The sequence below is a fragment of the Lipophrys pholis genome (genome assembly GCF_963383615.2).
Source record: "Lipophrys pholis genome assembly, chromosome: 6".
In the NCBI taxonomy this organism is placed as follows: domain Eukaryota; kingdom Metazoa; phylum Chordata; class Actinopteri; order Blenniiformes; family Blenniidae; genus Lipophrys; species Lipophrys pholis.
In genome coordinates, this window is record NC_137629.1 from 19395767 (window position 1) to 19410037 (window position 14271).

A 14271-nucleotide genomic window follows, 5' to 3' on the forward strand; every position below is an offset into this window, starting at 1 on the left:
AGAGTGGTTAACTTTATTTATGAAACTCTTCTCGGAAGTTATTAGTGCTTTACTGTCCAAATAAATCTAAAACAAGAGGAGATACAGTTATATCAACACAATTCTCTTTTCACAAAACATAAATGCGTCTGGAGCTGCAAAACAAGTCAATGTTTATTCATAGAAACAAAATGGACCCCCAGCTCTTATTACACATTGACAAGAAGAAGCTAACATCATTGAATTCGTCTTTTATTACTCACTATTTAATATCTTCCTAAAGCTTTTCTGTTAACTCCATAAAACATTCAACATTCAGTCTAACTTCTGTTGTTGTATTTCACAGCTTTAAAAGCTTATATAGTACAAAGTTTTGTTGTATTTATCAGAATTATAATTAATGTTGTGTTTCTGAAATTTAAAAACTACAATCAAGACACATCTAATTAAACTATTGGAACAGTTTTGTTTTAGGGTGTGATGCAAATGGTGGTTGGTCTACTGAACCACGTGTGCGGCCAGACACGAGATGGAAGTAACCATAAAAATCTGATGCACCATTTTGGGAGATGGAGTAAATGGGCTACTTTTGGCTGCAGGTCCCCGGTCTCGTAGAGATTTCCCACCTCCGTTTATATCACAGACGCTTTTAAAGACAATCTTTAGAAGCTGACTGACAGCTCGCCAGGCTGTGACGCTAGAGAAGTTATTCCAAAGTATTGTAGATGGAGAGAGAGAAATAAATTTTCTTTTAAAAAACCCACCTTGGACTGTGGCACAGTTTTGGTGAAGGAGACAAGTCTTGTTGTCTACCTTTAAAATCAACTCTTAAATGAACTCGGTGCCAATGACTGAGTGATGTATTTTTTTTGGGGGGGGGGGACTTCTGGTGAGGAGGAATCTGAACTCCTTGCAGGGTTGGGTTCTTTTGTGGGAGCAGAAATCTCCCACAGCCCTCTAATGCCCCTCGCTGGATTTGGGAGGAACTACTTGGCGAAGATATGCGGGTCACAGCAACCTGGGGTTGCCTTAGCAACCACTAAGGAACGTGGAGTTGCCCTAGCAACAGATGAAATGAGGGGTTACCCTGACAAAAACGCTACAGGAACTCATTTAGCGAGACCTGGCTGTCCTTTTTCAGACAGATAGCTGCAGACATGTTGGGCGCAGTATTAATACAGCCGAAGACACAATGATGGTGTGGAGTCAAGCATATTCCTGCCTCTTTATTTCCAAACACGGACTAAAACCACCCATTGTTTACATTCATAGCACTACAAAATGTAACAGGAAAAAAGAAAAAAGGATTGATCCGTCTTATCAAATACTCATGTGGGCTGGCATGTGTAAGCAAAACGAATGGAGCTTTAAAAGCAGGAGGAGTGCCAGACCAACATAATCCAGTGTTCGGTACAGGAGTTCTTTGTTGTAATTTTGCTCCTTGACAATAGATCGTACACCTTTGGGAAGACTTTTCTAAGGAACGTGCATTTGTGGGACGAGCAGTAGAGTGGAGTATGTGGTTTGCGGCCATTGGAACGTACACTAAAGTCAAAGCTTCACTCTGCCGAACGCCATCAACTCGTCTCCCATTACTGAACGTAAGAAAGACTTTCCCTCTGTGCATTTCTCATTTTATTCCAGTGGTACGTTCAGCCAATAATTTTTTGGGGTGACAGACAAAATGGCCCTTTGAAACACCTGCTCTCCCCGAGGGTGTGACGGGGCTTGGATCTTCATCGGATGAAAGGATTGTTGACCTGACAAGGATCAAAGGTCGTCGATTACAATGTCTGTGGCTTAAATACAAACGTGTAGTCATTTCAAAGAACCTGCAATCATGTCCACATTTCGAAAACACCACAACTGGATGTCTGGGCTTTGTTTTAAGTGTAAAAATAAACAGGCAGACAGGGTTAGTACAAAACCGCTTTTTTTTTTATTATTTTCTTAACACTGTATTAAAGTTGAATACAGAAGACTATTCCAAGCAAATGAGTCTGGCCTTTTTTTTCTCTTTCCCTCCAGTTTTGCTGTAAACATTAAACCAACACTGTGTTGTATTTAGCTTTGTAAATTCAACCTATTAGATTACATACTGGCACAGAAATACACACCAAACAGCCGTGGCTACGAGCATGCAATGCAAGAAAACAAATCAAAAAAGGCAAAAAAATACAGTAACATATCTAAGGCAATGAACAAGAGCAACAACATCGGGGAAAATCATTATTATTATTATTTTTTTTTTTTGCATGATTGCATTTACATTGTTTAGGGTCTAGGAAACAGTTACATATTATAAACACATCCAAAGCACTGATAAACACAAACACCTCTCGACACACGGTGAGTGAATTACTAAGTCGGGCTTGATAAAGCGGGGGAGGGGGGCCATTTGGAAGTGGTCCTGTTACTTCCGTCATGTAATCACATGTACAGGACGCAGCTGGTAAGAGGTCGGGGAGTTGGACCGCGTTGCTCGCTGGAGCTGCAGGTGTGAGTAGCGTGTGGGATCTACTCATCTGGCTTCCTCTTGGGCTTCTTTGGGTTGCGGGAGCGGCTCTTAGCCTTACATAATGGACAGATGGGAGCATTACGATGGATCTGCTGGTGGCAGGACAGGCAGGCCTGCAATGGAAAGTGGAGAAAAATCAGCAATGTTAGAACGACCAGTCAAGGAGTGTCTGGACTCATCTTCATTTCAACTGATAAGCGCCGGGTGCCAATATTTTTTACTCGTCGGGCAAAAACAAAAAACGAGTTTCGCCTACAGAACAAAAATAACTTCATGAAGATCCAACATGGCAGCGCCTCCAGTTGTAGCAGCTTCTTCTGGTCCATTTATTTGTAAATATATAAAAAGAATTTCAGAAGTTCGGGTGTGGAAGCTGGTGGTAAAGGACGATTGGAAGACTGCCCAGCCAGCGGGAATCTGAGTGGAGGTTATACTAATTAAGGCTGCCGTCGGTCTGCCTCCGACGCCGGCGTGGAGAAACACCACTAATGGCCTGATTGAGGCAGAGAGAAACACTCTGCACTGAGAAGCTTCAATCTGGTCTGTGGTGCTCATCCTACTGGCAAGATGTCTATTCTTCAGTGGCGGGGGTTCGACTTGTTTTGAAACTTTTTTTTTTAAGGGCGCTTTCACACCTGTGGTGCAGCAGGATAGATGTCAGCCAGCGTGAAGTCTCTAAGAAGAGCTTCTCCAGCTCCCCATGGGCTCCAGAGGAAACCACAATGTGCAAAGCTTTTTATATGGCGGGAAGCGATAGCGCAGAGAAGGAAACCAGGGAATCGATGAGTTCCACAAACCTTGGGGGGAAACATCATTTGTAGCCACATAAACATGTCAACAAGCTTCGTCGTCATGGAAACATGATGTTCGGCCAGCCGGTTGCACCAGAGCAACGGAAGTAGTTGTGAACACAAACTAGCTAAAATCCATCCGTCAAAATTTCTATACCTCCTCGTCCGTTTCAGGGTCACGCTCCGGTCTGCACACCAGCAGGTGTGGAAGCACCCTTGAAGAGCGTCGCTGTTATGAACATTACGACTGATATCACTCCCAGGAGACAGATGGTTTTGTCTCGACTGCGCGCGGGACCGATTCCCATAGATCGCTCCCGATGAAGTGAGTCGGAGCAATACCTTCATGGGCGGTGGCTGCTGTCTGAAGGTGGCCGTCTGGCGGGCGTCCTGCTTCCTGGACACCTGAAGCTGCTGCGCGGCGGCGGCGGCCGCGGCGAGCGACTCTGGGATGGCGGGCTCGTGCGGCTCCTTTTGCCACTCCGCTTTTTGCTTCTCAAAGTAACTGTTGGGAAGCAGAAGAAAGAGAGAAAGCCGGTGTAGCCGCGAGTCTTTATTCGGGGCTCATGAATCACATCACAGTTGAGATTACCCCCGTCCAACGCCGCCCGCGTGTCGGGAGATGGGGAGCGGCAAAGCCAAATAAAAGGGAGACTTAAATTGAAGAACATTATAGTGGAGCTAACACATCCCGATTTTTTTTATTTTTTTTTTCATCATGTGTAACTAAAAAGCACAGTCATTGTGAGATTGTTTGTCTGCATGCATGTGTGTGTGTGTGTGTGGAGGGTGGAGGGTGGGGGAGGGGGAGGGGGGGGGAGAAGAGGGGAGGGCTGGGGAAGAAATGTGGCCTTGGACTTTATGCCTGACTGGCCCGTTTTCAAAAAAAAAAAAAAAAAAGTGATATCCCATTTCATTACACTCTCTGGTTCTTCTCAAAATAAGTCTGTGATTGAGCAGAAGTTTGGAACATTCGCAGACCAAATTTAACGTGTTACACTTCTTTTTTTTCCGCCCCAAAGCCACAAACAGCGGAGCGCATTTACAAGAGCTCTCAAGAAATAAATACACAGTCGTTCCATTAATATAGATTTGGGGCTGCTGTTGTTTCGACGTGTTGTTGTTGGTTTTTTTTTTTATTCTTTTTTTTTTCCTGTTGTGAGGCGTTCGGCTCTCCGCTTTGTGCTGATTTATCACCTCGCAAAAGGATCATAAAATCAAGCCCCCCCCCGCGGGCTTCCAAGGTGCGATTTAATTTCCCCCCCAAAGAAACTGCAGTCACACCTTCGAATATGATCACAGTGCTGTACAATTAAGTACAATTACTGACGGAACGAAGTGCAAATAATGCTTTCAGCATCTCCCCAGACGCCATCGTAAACATTTCTCTGGGGCCGAGTTCTAATGTGCGGAGAAGCGAACCATAAAAAAAAAAAGAAAAAGAAAGAAAGAGGAACACAGAAGAGCAACAAGTGATGAACCCTAACTTTTTAAGTGAGGCATACGCTGGGGAAACATCAAGGAACGTGCCACTGAAAGGAAAGCAGAGATGACGACCACCTGGCAAGGAGTGAACTCATCCCCCCCGAGCCGCCACACAATTCACAGCCAAAGTGAGAGGAGCAGCCTGCCAAGCCAGCCCTGGTTCAGCTTTAAATCAGCTCAGCAAAGAGCTTTTCTCAATGACAAAAACAACAAAAAAAATATGACTATTCATATTTTATTTTAATTCCCCGTGTGCTCGCAAGTTTGGAAGTTTCTCCCCCCCCCCCCCCCCCCCCCCCCCCAAAAAAAAAAAGTGAGCGCCGACTTCACCTCCTGACAGCCGCACTTGCAGGTGAGAGAGCTCAGCGACAGATTTTTGGCAGAATCAATTCTGGCAAACAGGTTGTGCATGGAAAGAAGCTTCTCTGATGACAAGTCCTTTCCTGCAACGTGCCCTCGTGAAAAAAGAGCAACATAAATCAGACTAATTATAAATGATCCAATCACGTGTCACAGGACAGGAGCCGGGGCCGGGGCCGGGGCCCCTCCCACCTCGGCCATGGCTCGCCACACTCGAAAAGCCGGTGCTTTGACTTCCCCAGATACCGGAGAGTCTTTGTGCAAAGCCGGGATAACCTTCACCTTCTTCAACTGTGAGTCACGCAGTAAAGCCGCACAACGCTTGGGAGTTGGTGCTGCTGGGAGTCTGGACTCCCCTTCCTACCCTCCTGCCCCCCCCCCAGCCCCCTCCAGTCCCACGCCTCCCCGCCCCACGCCCGCACCATGTACCTCCAACAATGTGGATAACAGGGACTTTGTGAAGCCTGAAATGGGTTTCCTCCCCTCACCAGCAGCTTCGCTGGTTCCTGAAGCAAGAGATCCTCACCGCATGGAGGGCGAAATTTATTGGGCTTCGTTTCTTAACGGGGCCTGTTCCAGAAGCAAATACCTTTCTCTTTTAAAAGCTGAATCCTTCACGGGTCTTTCAGAATAGCGCTGGGAGAAGGAAAACAGCCACGGAGGATTTAAAATATACTACTAGTGTGCGTTTCAGGACCACTTTTCAAGATTCATTAGCGCCGCGGTGCCTAAAAGCAGCACCGGTTCACTTCAGTCTATTCATCCACCCCGTCTTCTAGACCGACTTTATTTAACTTTGGGTCACGGGGAGCTGGAGCCGGTCCCAGCTAACTGGGCAAAAAGGAAGCGTACACCCTGGACAGGTGGACAGTTCATCAGGGAAAATTAATCACCCGAGCACAAACACACACACACACACACACACACACACGCACACACACACGCGCGGGCAATTTATAGTCACCACTTAACTTAACATGCATGTCTTTGTTGGAAGAAGCCAGAGTTTAGAAGCGTGCCACTAGTGATCCCAATGTATGTCAGCTATTAAAAAGATTCATTTTTTTTTTTTTTTTTTTTTAATTCTCCTGGTGGTCGTATCAGAGGTTCTGGCAAATGTGCAGTTAAGAGAAAGAAAGAGGGAGTATGTCTGTGCAGCTTCTCATGTTTTCAGGTAAGAGGCACATTAAATTAACCGAATGAGGTCAACTGGAGATGGTTATGTATCGGAAGATGTTTTGATAAAGTGGCTTCATCAGTTCACCGAAGGAAAAAAAACCGGAAAACTTTAGACCCTCAATTATGAAAATCTATGTGCGGTATTCTGTCATTAGGGAGACGCTTCCGAGCGTCTCCACTCTGTGGCCTTTCACAGTGGAACACAGGCGTGGGTTATTTGGTAGAAGTCTGTTTCGTCTTCATCCTCATCACGAATCCAAAGCAGTCCTGGAAAATCGAGAACTTTTCAAGCTGTCTTTTCAAATTCCAACTAAATTCTGAGGGCGTCTTTTTTTCTTCTTCTTTTTTTTTCCCCCAAAACTGCTAGGAAATATGTCTGTGCATGTTCTCATTTGTCCAGGCAAGAGGCATCTGAAATGAACGGAATTAGGTCAACTGGACTTCTTTATGTGTCCTGGAAGACGATTTGTACCTTACGAGGGGAGAGGGACTGCGTCTGTGTGTGCGCGCATATGCTGGCGGAGCTCGCCGCCGCTTTAATTAATTAGCAGGACCAAGCATGAATTCAAACACTTCTGACCTCCGCGCAGCCAGCAGAGTAACTTGTAGCACAACACAATGTCTGCAGCCGGTTTTACGTGGAAGTGAATTTATAACCTCAAAATATGAAATAATAAGGACTATTAAGACGGTGAGCTACACCGTCTAAATCAGGGGTCAAATTTTATACTAAACTCCAAGTAGAAGCCCAAATGTTCAAGAAGACTGCATTCAGATTTTGTTTTTGTTTTAATTCAAATGGCTTCTGGATCAAATTAATGCCAGAAATGGTGGAATATAAAGTGATTTACCTCCGAAGAGCTGGCAGTCATGAAATGCATCTGTGAGAGAAGAAAGAATCTAAATCTTTATCGATTAAATACTGTATATAGTTTTAACATGTGACCACTGACTGCATCTAACAACAACAAAATACTGAATTTCTAACAGTTTAATATCATGACTTTAAATGCGCCAAATTATTTTGTTATCCGAATTTCTACGGAATAAACTACAGTGGATTTTTGTGCCCGTGTTTTCCAGAGTGTGAGTTGCATCTTTTAAAAAATGCATCGTGAAGAGGTTAAAAAAAAAAAAAAACTCCCAGAAACCATCAATGTGTTTTGACTGCGTTTACATACACTTTTTAAAAAAAATTGAAAAAAACTGTGACTTAAGGCTGAGTTATGCCTCTCTGTCGATGTGCCGCGAACCAATCACAGCCCCCACAGGTTTCCGAGTCGATGTGATAGGTTACTGTAAGTTGGTCTCCATAGTCCAGAGAATATGGTAACTGAAAACAACGTGTGAACTATTATGGTGGGCAGCTTAACAACTTGTACAGGATGGTGGAGACACACCGTCAAAATAAATAATAATGTAGCATTTGTCGGTGTCCCCTTTAGTTGTTTATTGCGCAGAAAGTCAAAAACTTCCAAGACTACTCAGTTGCAGTTATAATGGTGCAGAGCAAGCTGGAGCCCCCAACCAACACACTGAACAAATATCAATTGTTAAGTTGGATTCTTTTTTTTTTTTTTCTTTTTTTTAATATTGGATTATATTAAACTCCTGAAAATTGTTTCAATGGTCCTAATTTACAGTTGCTACTCTGTGAAAAGTCGGTGGCCTTTTCTTGGCAGCAGATGACTCAAAGTTAGCATCGGGGGAAAGCAGAATCAGTCCCGAGGCCTTAAAGTTTCGACAGGTAAGACTCGAATATTGCCACTTTTTATGAACTTGTGGCATTAATGAGTTACGCTAACGTACTACCTACTCTCCCGGCAACTTTTTTTTTTTCGTAATTACTTTGACGCTCTGGTCTGAATACCGGACCAGCTGGCGCAGCGCCACGTTTCCAGCACCACTGAGCGCGGAGACATGGGGAGTGCCACGTCTATGACGCGCACGGGCGAATTCCACGCAACTTTCATGCGGCACCATTTTAAAGAGCGACCGAAACCCTTTTCTATAAAATATCCACTGAACACGGGATACGCAGTACATTCAATGAAGTTCTTGAGACTTGGCTTGGCTCCAGTTATTGGTATTTTCATTTGCCATCTTTAATCAAATACGAATATGTTCTCGGAGCAATCCCGTCGAACAAGGGAAGGTATTTTAGCTCCAACTTCTAGAGTCCCTGAGGCGGTTGGGACACACCTTGGTGCAACCGAAATATCCAATTATGTTATCGTCATGCGGAAGTGCGACCGCTGCACTATACTCGGTTCCATAAGAAACCAACTGCGTCAACCTTAACACGCAAGGTGTGAAGCCAACCAACCTCCTCCGAGGGGCAAATAAACTAAACACAACTGATCGATTGTGTGAGTCTTCCACAGATAATAACGATACTAAAAAAAGGTGGTGTGCCCACATTCTAGTGTATGACTAAATTATGCATGCCAAGACATGCTATATGGCTTTTTATTGGTAAACGGATGTGTGGCATGACACTGATGCAATAATTACAGGCAGTCAGTTAGCAAAAAGAAATTTTAAAAAAGAAAATGAGAAACCTGTGTCCGCTGCCAAGCACCTCTTAACAGATCTCCACTTTTAACAGCCGGAATCCTATTTGTTGTCCGGTTTGGATGAGACGACCGCCTCCTGGGCAAAGTGTATATACAGAGTGAAGCGTTGAGCATCGCCGGCCAAACAAACACTGGACTATTTTGATTTGCTGCCGGGGATTAGCAGGTTAGCAACGGACACTCGGATGATTTAACCTTGTCCCGGCGTGTGTTGGTTTGTGATAACAACGTACATCTGCACTGGTGCTTGTCGTGGTATGATTACTACATATGCGCACGTCGATGCGGCGCTGAAATAACACGTCGTGCAACCATGTCTGAATCCAAAGCGCTCACTGTCATTACTTTGTGCCACCACTCGTACAGCATCCTATCAGGATCAGCTATTGAGCCTTCTCAGACTTCTTTCGGCAATGCATCCGACTGAAGTTCCACTCACATCACCATGGTAGGCTATTCAACATTTCACAGCCGAGCTCGATCCAAATGTCTTTCTGATTTTATTTTATTTTTTTCACAAATCTTGCATCATATTCAAATTTTAGCACCAGCTTGTCTTCTGCAAAGAATTAGTTCCATCATGTTGACATGATTCAAATCAAACGGTAGGACGCATCCATTTGCCTTTGACATTTCAGAGATATGATGTCAATGTGTGCTTGGACACGTCTTGCCAAAGTGCCCGACTGTTATAACCTCGCTTGGTCTATCATGTCAACAGCTTTCTTTGAAGAATTTGGCTACCCTACAAAACCCGCCAATAAATCAACTCCGCGTCATAAACTGCTGTCCCCCTATTTATCAGAAGGACAGGCAATAGGACTATTCCATGGATATTTATAACTATACGCATGATTGCATGCGCAATAAATTTAGTGTTCGTACTTTGGTCACAATGCAATTTCAATTCAAGGAAATCGTAAAAAAATATAATAAAAAAGAAACCCCACTGTGCTGACAGTCCAGAAGACAACTGGACTGTCTACCATTTCTATCGTCTTTTTGGCTTGCTTACAAACATCTTGGACCTTGGCAATGTAATTGCCACTTCAATGGACTTTGTACCTAATTTCAGATCCACAACCATTAGTGTCAGTTACATAAATACAGGACTGGCGTACTTTGGACATTTGAAAGGGATTTTATAATCTGTGAATTAAAAGAAAAAAAAAAAACACAGGACATTTGATTTGGGGTAAAATACCCTAATTTCTTTAAAAATACTCCCTTAATGACTCGCACTGTCCCCATCTCTCTCTGTGAGCTAATTAATCTCTGTTTTCTTAGAATCTGTCAACAACACATCAAGTGAATTCCTCTTAGACTTCTTCAAATTATGAAGCTCCCAGACTGCTGTCTGTCCTCTCCCTGTGTCTGAATATTTGGAGGAAGTGTGTGAGAAACGCAAGCCAAAGCCATTGGCTTTCATACATGCCCCCTTTGGAAACCATTTTCAATTACTTTCATCTTGAACGATAACTTATTGTTGACAAATTACAAAGTTGGATTTGCTTGTTGCTCCATCACAGTGAGCGAGAAAGAGGCAGCGAACTAAGACTTGTTCCTCAATAATTAAAGTTTGCCAAAGCGTGCTCATAAAGGGAAAAATACTAAAGCAGTGGGTCAGTTCCAAAATTGATTTGTTATTCTTTCTCCACTTCATTTAAGCTAATTAGTTAGAGTTAAAGACTTTTTGCTCCACTTCACAATCAAATATCTATTTCAGAAATGTATGTTTAAGAGTTTCTTAAAGATTTCCTCACAAGATGGATCCTATATAAGGTGTGAGTGATCATGGAGTGAGTATGGAGACGAGCTGGATCCAATACAAGCTGACAACTGGTAAAACTCAGGATAAACCTGGGTCCAGCACACAAACAGTCAGAAAGAGGCAAACGGTCATATGATTGAAGCTACAAAGACTTTTGATTCAAACCTATAAATCCAACTACGAATCTAAGCCCAACAATGAATGAGGAATGGATAAGGTGTACCACAAGGCTCAATTCTTGGGTGTCTGTTTTTTCTTCTCCAAAATCTACATGATGGATCTAATTAAACTTACCAGTTATGGATGGCCCAGCAAGTCTGATTAACTCCTGCATCTGCTTCAGTCTGAACTTGTGGCTGTTTTTTGCTGACTGAATATTGTACTTCATAATGTTATGTAACTTTATGTGAAGGAATACCGAAACATCACCTGTCATCAGTCCTGCGTCCTAAAATATTTCCAAACATAAACCTTGGTAGTGATGAAAGGATTAGGGTACATTCCGCAAGATGCTGTAATTTTTTTTACTACAAGAAGAAAATTACTGTTGTCTGTGACCTCAATACTACGGTAGTACAGTAGATGATTTAAGAGTGGGAGTGTGTGGTAATGTTATGATAATATTTTACAGTGATTCCAAATTGCACATTGACAACAAAGGTGAGAGAAAACAGCTCATCGTGGTGCTTGAGAGTGTAAAAGAAATGTCACATGTCTATACATTTTATCTGTATTACGCATCAATGATTGGCTTGCTGTGAGCCAGAAGAAAATTCTATTGAGATTTAAAGATGGCATAGAATATGAATGTAAACACTTTACCCAAGTACATCTGCTCAAAGGTGTGTGTGTGTGTGTGTGTGTGTGTGTGTGTGTGTGTGTGTGTGTGTGTGTGTGTGTGTGTGTGTGTGTGTGTGTGTGTGTGTGTGTGTGTGTGTGTGTGTGTGTGTGTGTGTGTGTGTGTGTGTGTACACTAACTCCAGGGAGAGCTTCTCCTCCTCTTCGTTCAAGTTCGGGAGTCTGTGTAGACCTAAAGTCATCCTGAGGGCATCGACATGCTCCTTCAGGGGTTTGTACTCGTCGTGAAGGCGGCGAGTCGTTTCAAGCAGCTTATTCAGGTCATTCTCCGACTGCTTGATAGTGCTCTCCATCTGAAAGGGCAAAGTTTGATGTTTGAGGAGTACTCGTGTATTATCTTTGGTATAAACTTTCCAGAACTGCACCTACGTACGTAATAAATTACTTCTGAAGGGAAGCTGACCTCGTGAACCAAAGATTCGTGATATAAATTCACATTGTAGCATCAGCATTATCAATGTTGTTGTGAAAGCCAACGTGTAATTTGTTGTCTATATTCAATGTTAATCTGTCAGAGCAGGAACCCCTCACCACATTGATATCTGCATGGATAAGGCGCAGTTCCTCCACATGTGCCATTTTTTCTTGTAGCAGGAGATCCATCTCTTGTTTATATTCTTTCAGATGTTTCTCCTCAGACTCCAGAGCCTCAAACTCAATCTTTAGACGAGACTTGATCTTCTGCATCTGGATGGTCTTATTCCTGCATAGGGAAAAAAAAAAAAAAAAAAAACAGCTGTTATTTACTGCAATCTTATCTGATGCTAAATTGTTCAAGTAACAATATTTATTAATCTTCTATATTGCTTGATCCAAATTCTGAAAATAATCAAGAGCAAGATTCCCCATGAACACTGGACAAACAGAGACGGACACACATTCACATGACGGGCAATTTAAACTAAACTAATCATGCTTTATCAATCCCTGTGGGGAAGCCCTTTTACTGCATTCAGCCATCCTATTTATTAGAAAGCAACTGGGAAGTCACATTAAGGCGCTTCATGGAGCTGATGGTGGTCAAGGATCTTGCTCAGGTGACCTGTCCGCTGTGGGAATTGAACCTGTGAAACCCCACATCCGAAGTCGGCTTCTCTAACAGTTCTAGGCCAACACTACCACAAACACAGATTTTTGGAGTGTGGGGGAAACCAGATTACCAGAAGGCCACACAGGGGGAACATGCAGCCTTTCCTCAACACAACAAAACAATTAGAAATGAAAACACTCAAACTCCTGTTTATTCTCCATAACCTCAGTGATCAGCTCGTTTTGTAACATTAGACAGTCCACACAGCCTCAAGTAACTCTAATCACTGTAATAACCTGGGCATAAATAGCTTCTCCAGTGTAAACAAACTGGATTCTCCCTCCCTGCACACTAATTGAATGACAGACAGACAGCTAGGCTAGGTAGCTGCCTCGCAGGCAGACAGACAGCGCACATCTGGCACTAACATCTGGAATATTGGTGCATATGGACCAAAAGTTTCGCTTGAGTGTCACAATCCCACATTGGATCCGTTTGCAGCCGTGCCAGGAACAAATAATAAAAAAAAAAAAACAGAGGGAAGACTCGAGCCTCACGATGCTGCTGGAGGAAGTAGAGCTAATAGGAGCTAGCTCAGTAACAAAAGCCATGAAGTCCCAGACGGCTAAAGCTAAGCTAAGCTAAGATAACGTTCCTCCGGACGAGGCGAGACGAACATCTGGCAGATGCTCGTGCCGCTCGACAGCCGGAGCCTCACCGTATTTCCAAGATGTTCTCCAGTTTGCACATTATTTCTTGTTCGTCCGCCATGGTTTTCGTAGCCCCCTGTCGCCCCGGTGGTCTCCCCCCCGTGGATAAAAACACAATAGAGCCACGAGAGCGCGCACGCCAGCACGCGCCCGCCGTGCGAAGGAAGCAGAGGCTACGTAATGAGAGGAGCGCGAGCCGAGGTGGAGAGCGAAGTGCCCTCCCGCTGCAGACACCGGAGGAAGCGGCGAAATAAACACTCAGAACAAATTAAGATTGGTATCTGCGCGTTATTTTTATATCTGCGGCCATGGGGTCTGTGGCCAACGGGGTGAAATCAACACCACGGTCGCATGAAGTGCAAAAAAAGCAACACAATTTTACACATCAGTCACTCAGAACTAATGCTACATGCACACAAGAAGCTGTCAGGAGTAACAGTGTATGCTCAAACGATCAACTGCAAGAGTATCATGTGCATTGGACTCTTTGTAATCATCATGCTGGATTACTTTTACTGTCGTACTACTCAACTTTGAATTATTTTACAGTGTGCATACAGAGCAAGTAAAAAACAGCAAATGTATTTCTATTGCACTATTCAGACATCATGCAAGTCACAGTGCTCTACAAAGAGCTGAAGGAAATGCATTAAAACAAGGCAATAAAAAAATCTTAATCTTAAGCGATTACAATTTTGAAATAAATTAAAAGAAAGTGCTTTAGAATGGTAAAAAAATATAGAATAGATCAAATATAAGCTGTATAAGGATAATGCAATAAGTAAATTCTATTGTTTAATGGAAAGCCAGAGCAAATTATAGTGTTTTAATGATATGAGTGTGTCAGGATGAAGTTTATGTTTTCCACAGATGAGGAGCGTCGATACTAAAAGCTGCTTCACCTTGTTTGCTACTCAGTAAACCTCTTCCAGAGGACCTCAGAGGTCTGCATGTTATATATTCTACAAATAAATCTGAGCTGTATCAAACCAATGATTTGAGAATTAAATGGCA

At 43.2% G+C, this 14271-nt stretch overlaps 1 protein-coding gene across 1 annotated transcript; it reads right to left on the reverse strand.

The window, feature by feature from the left end:
* Window positions 1–1899: 1899 nt before the first annotated feature.
* Window positions 1900–13495, reverse strand: zc4h2 (zinc finger, C4H2 domain containing). The gene is made up of 5 exons (XM_080465652.1): window positions 13266–13495; window positions 12049–12220; window positions 11638–11810; window positions 3631–3793; window positions 1900–2610 (listed from the first exon to the last, which is right to left on the reverse strand). Exons 1-5 carry the CDS (start codon window positions 13316–13318, stop codon window positions 2497–2499), a joined length of 675 nt encoding a protein of 224 aa, XP_080321778.1. The 5' UTR covers window positions 13319–13495; the 3' UTR covers window positions 1900–2496.
* Window positions 13496–14271: the final 776 nt, after the last annotated feature.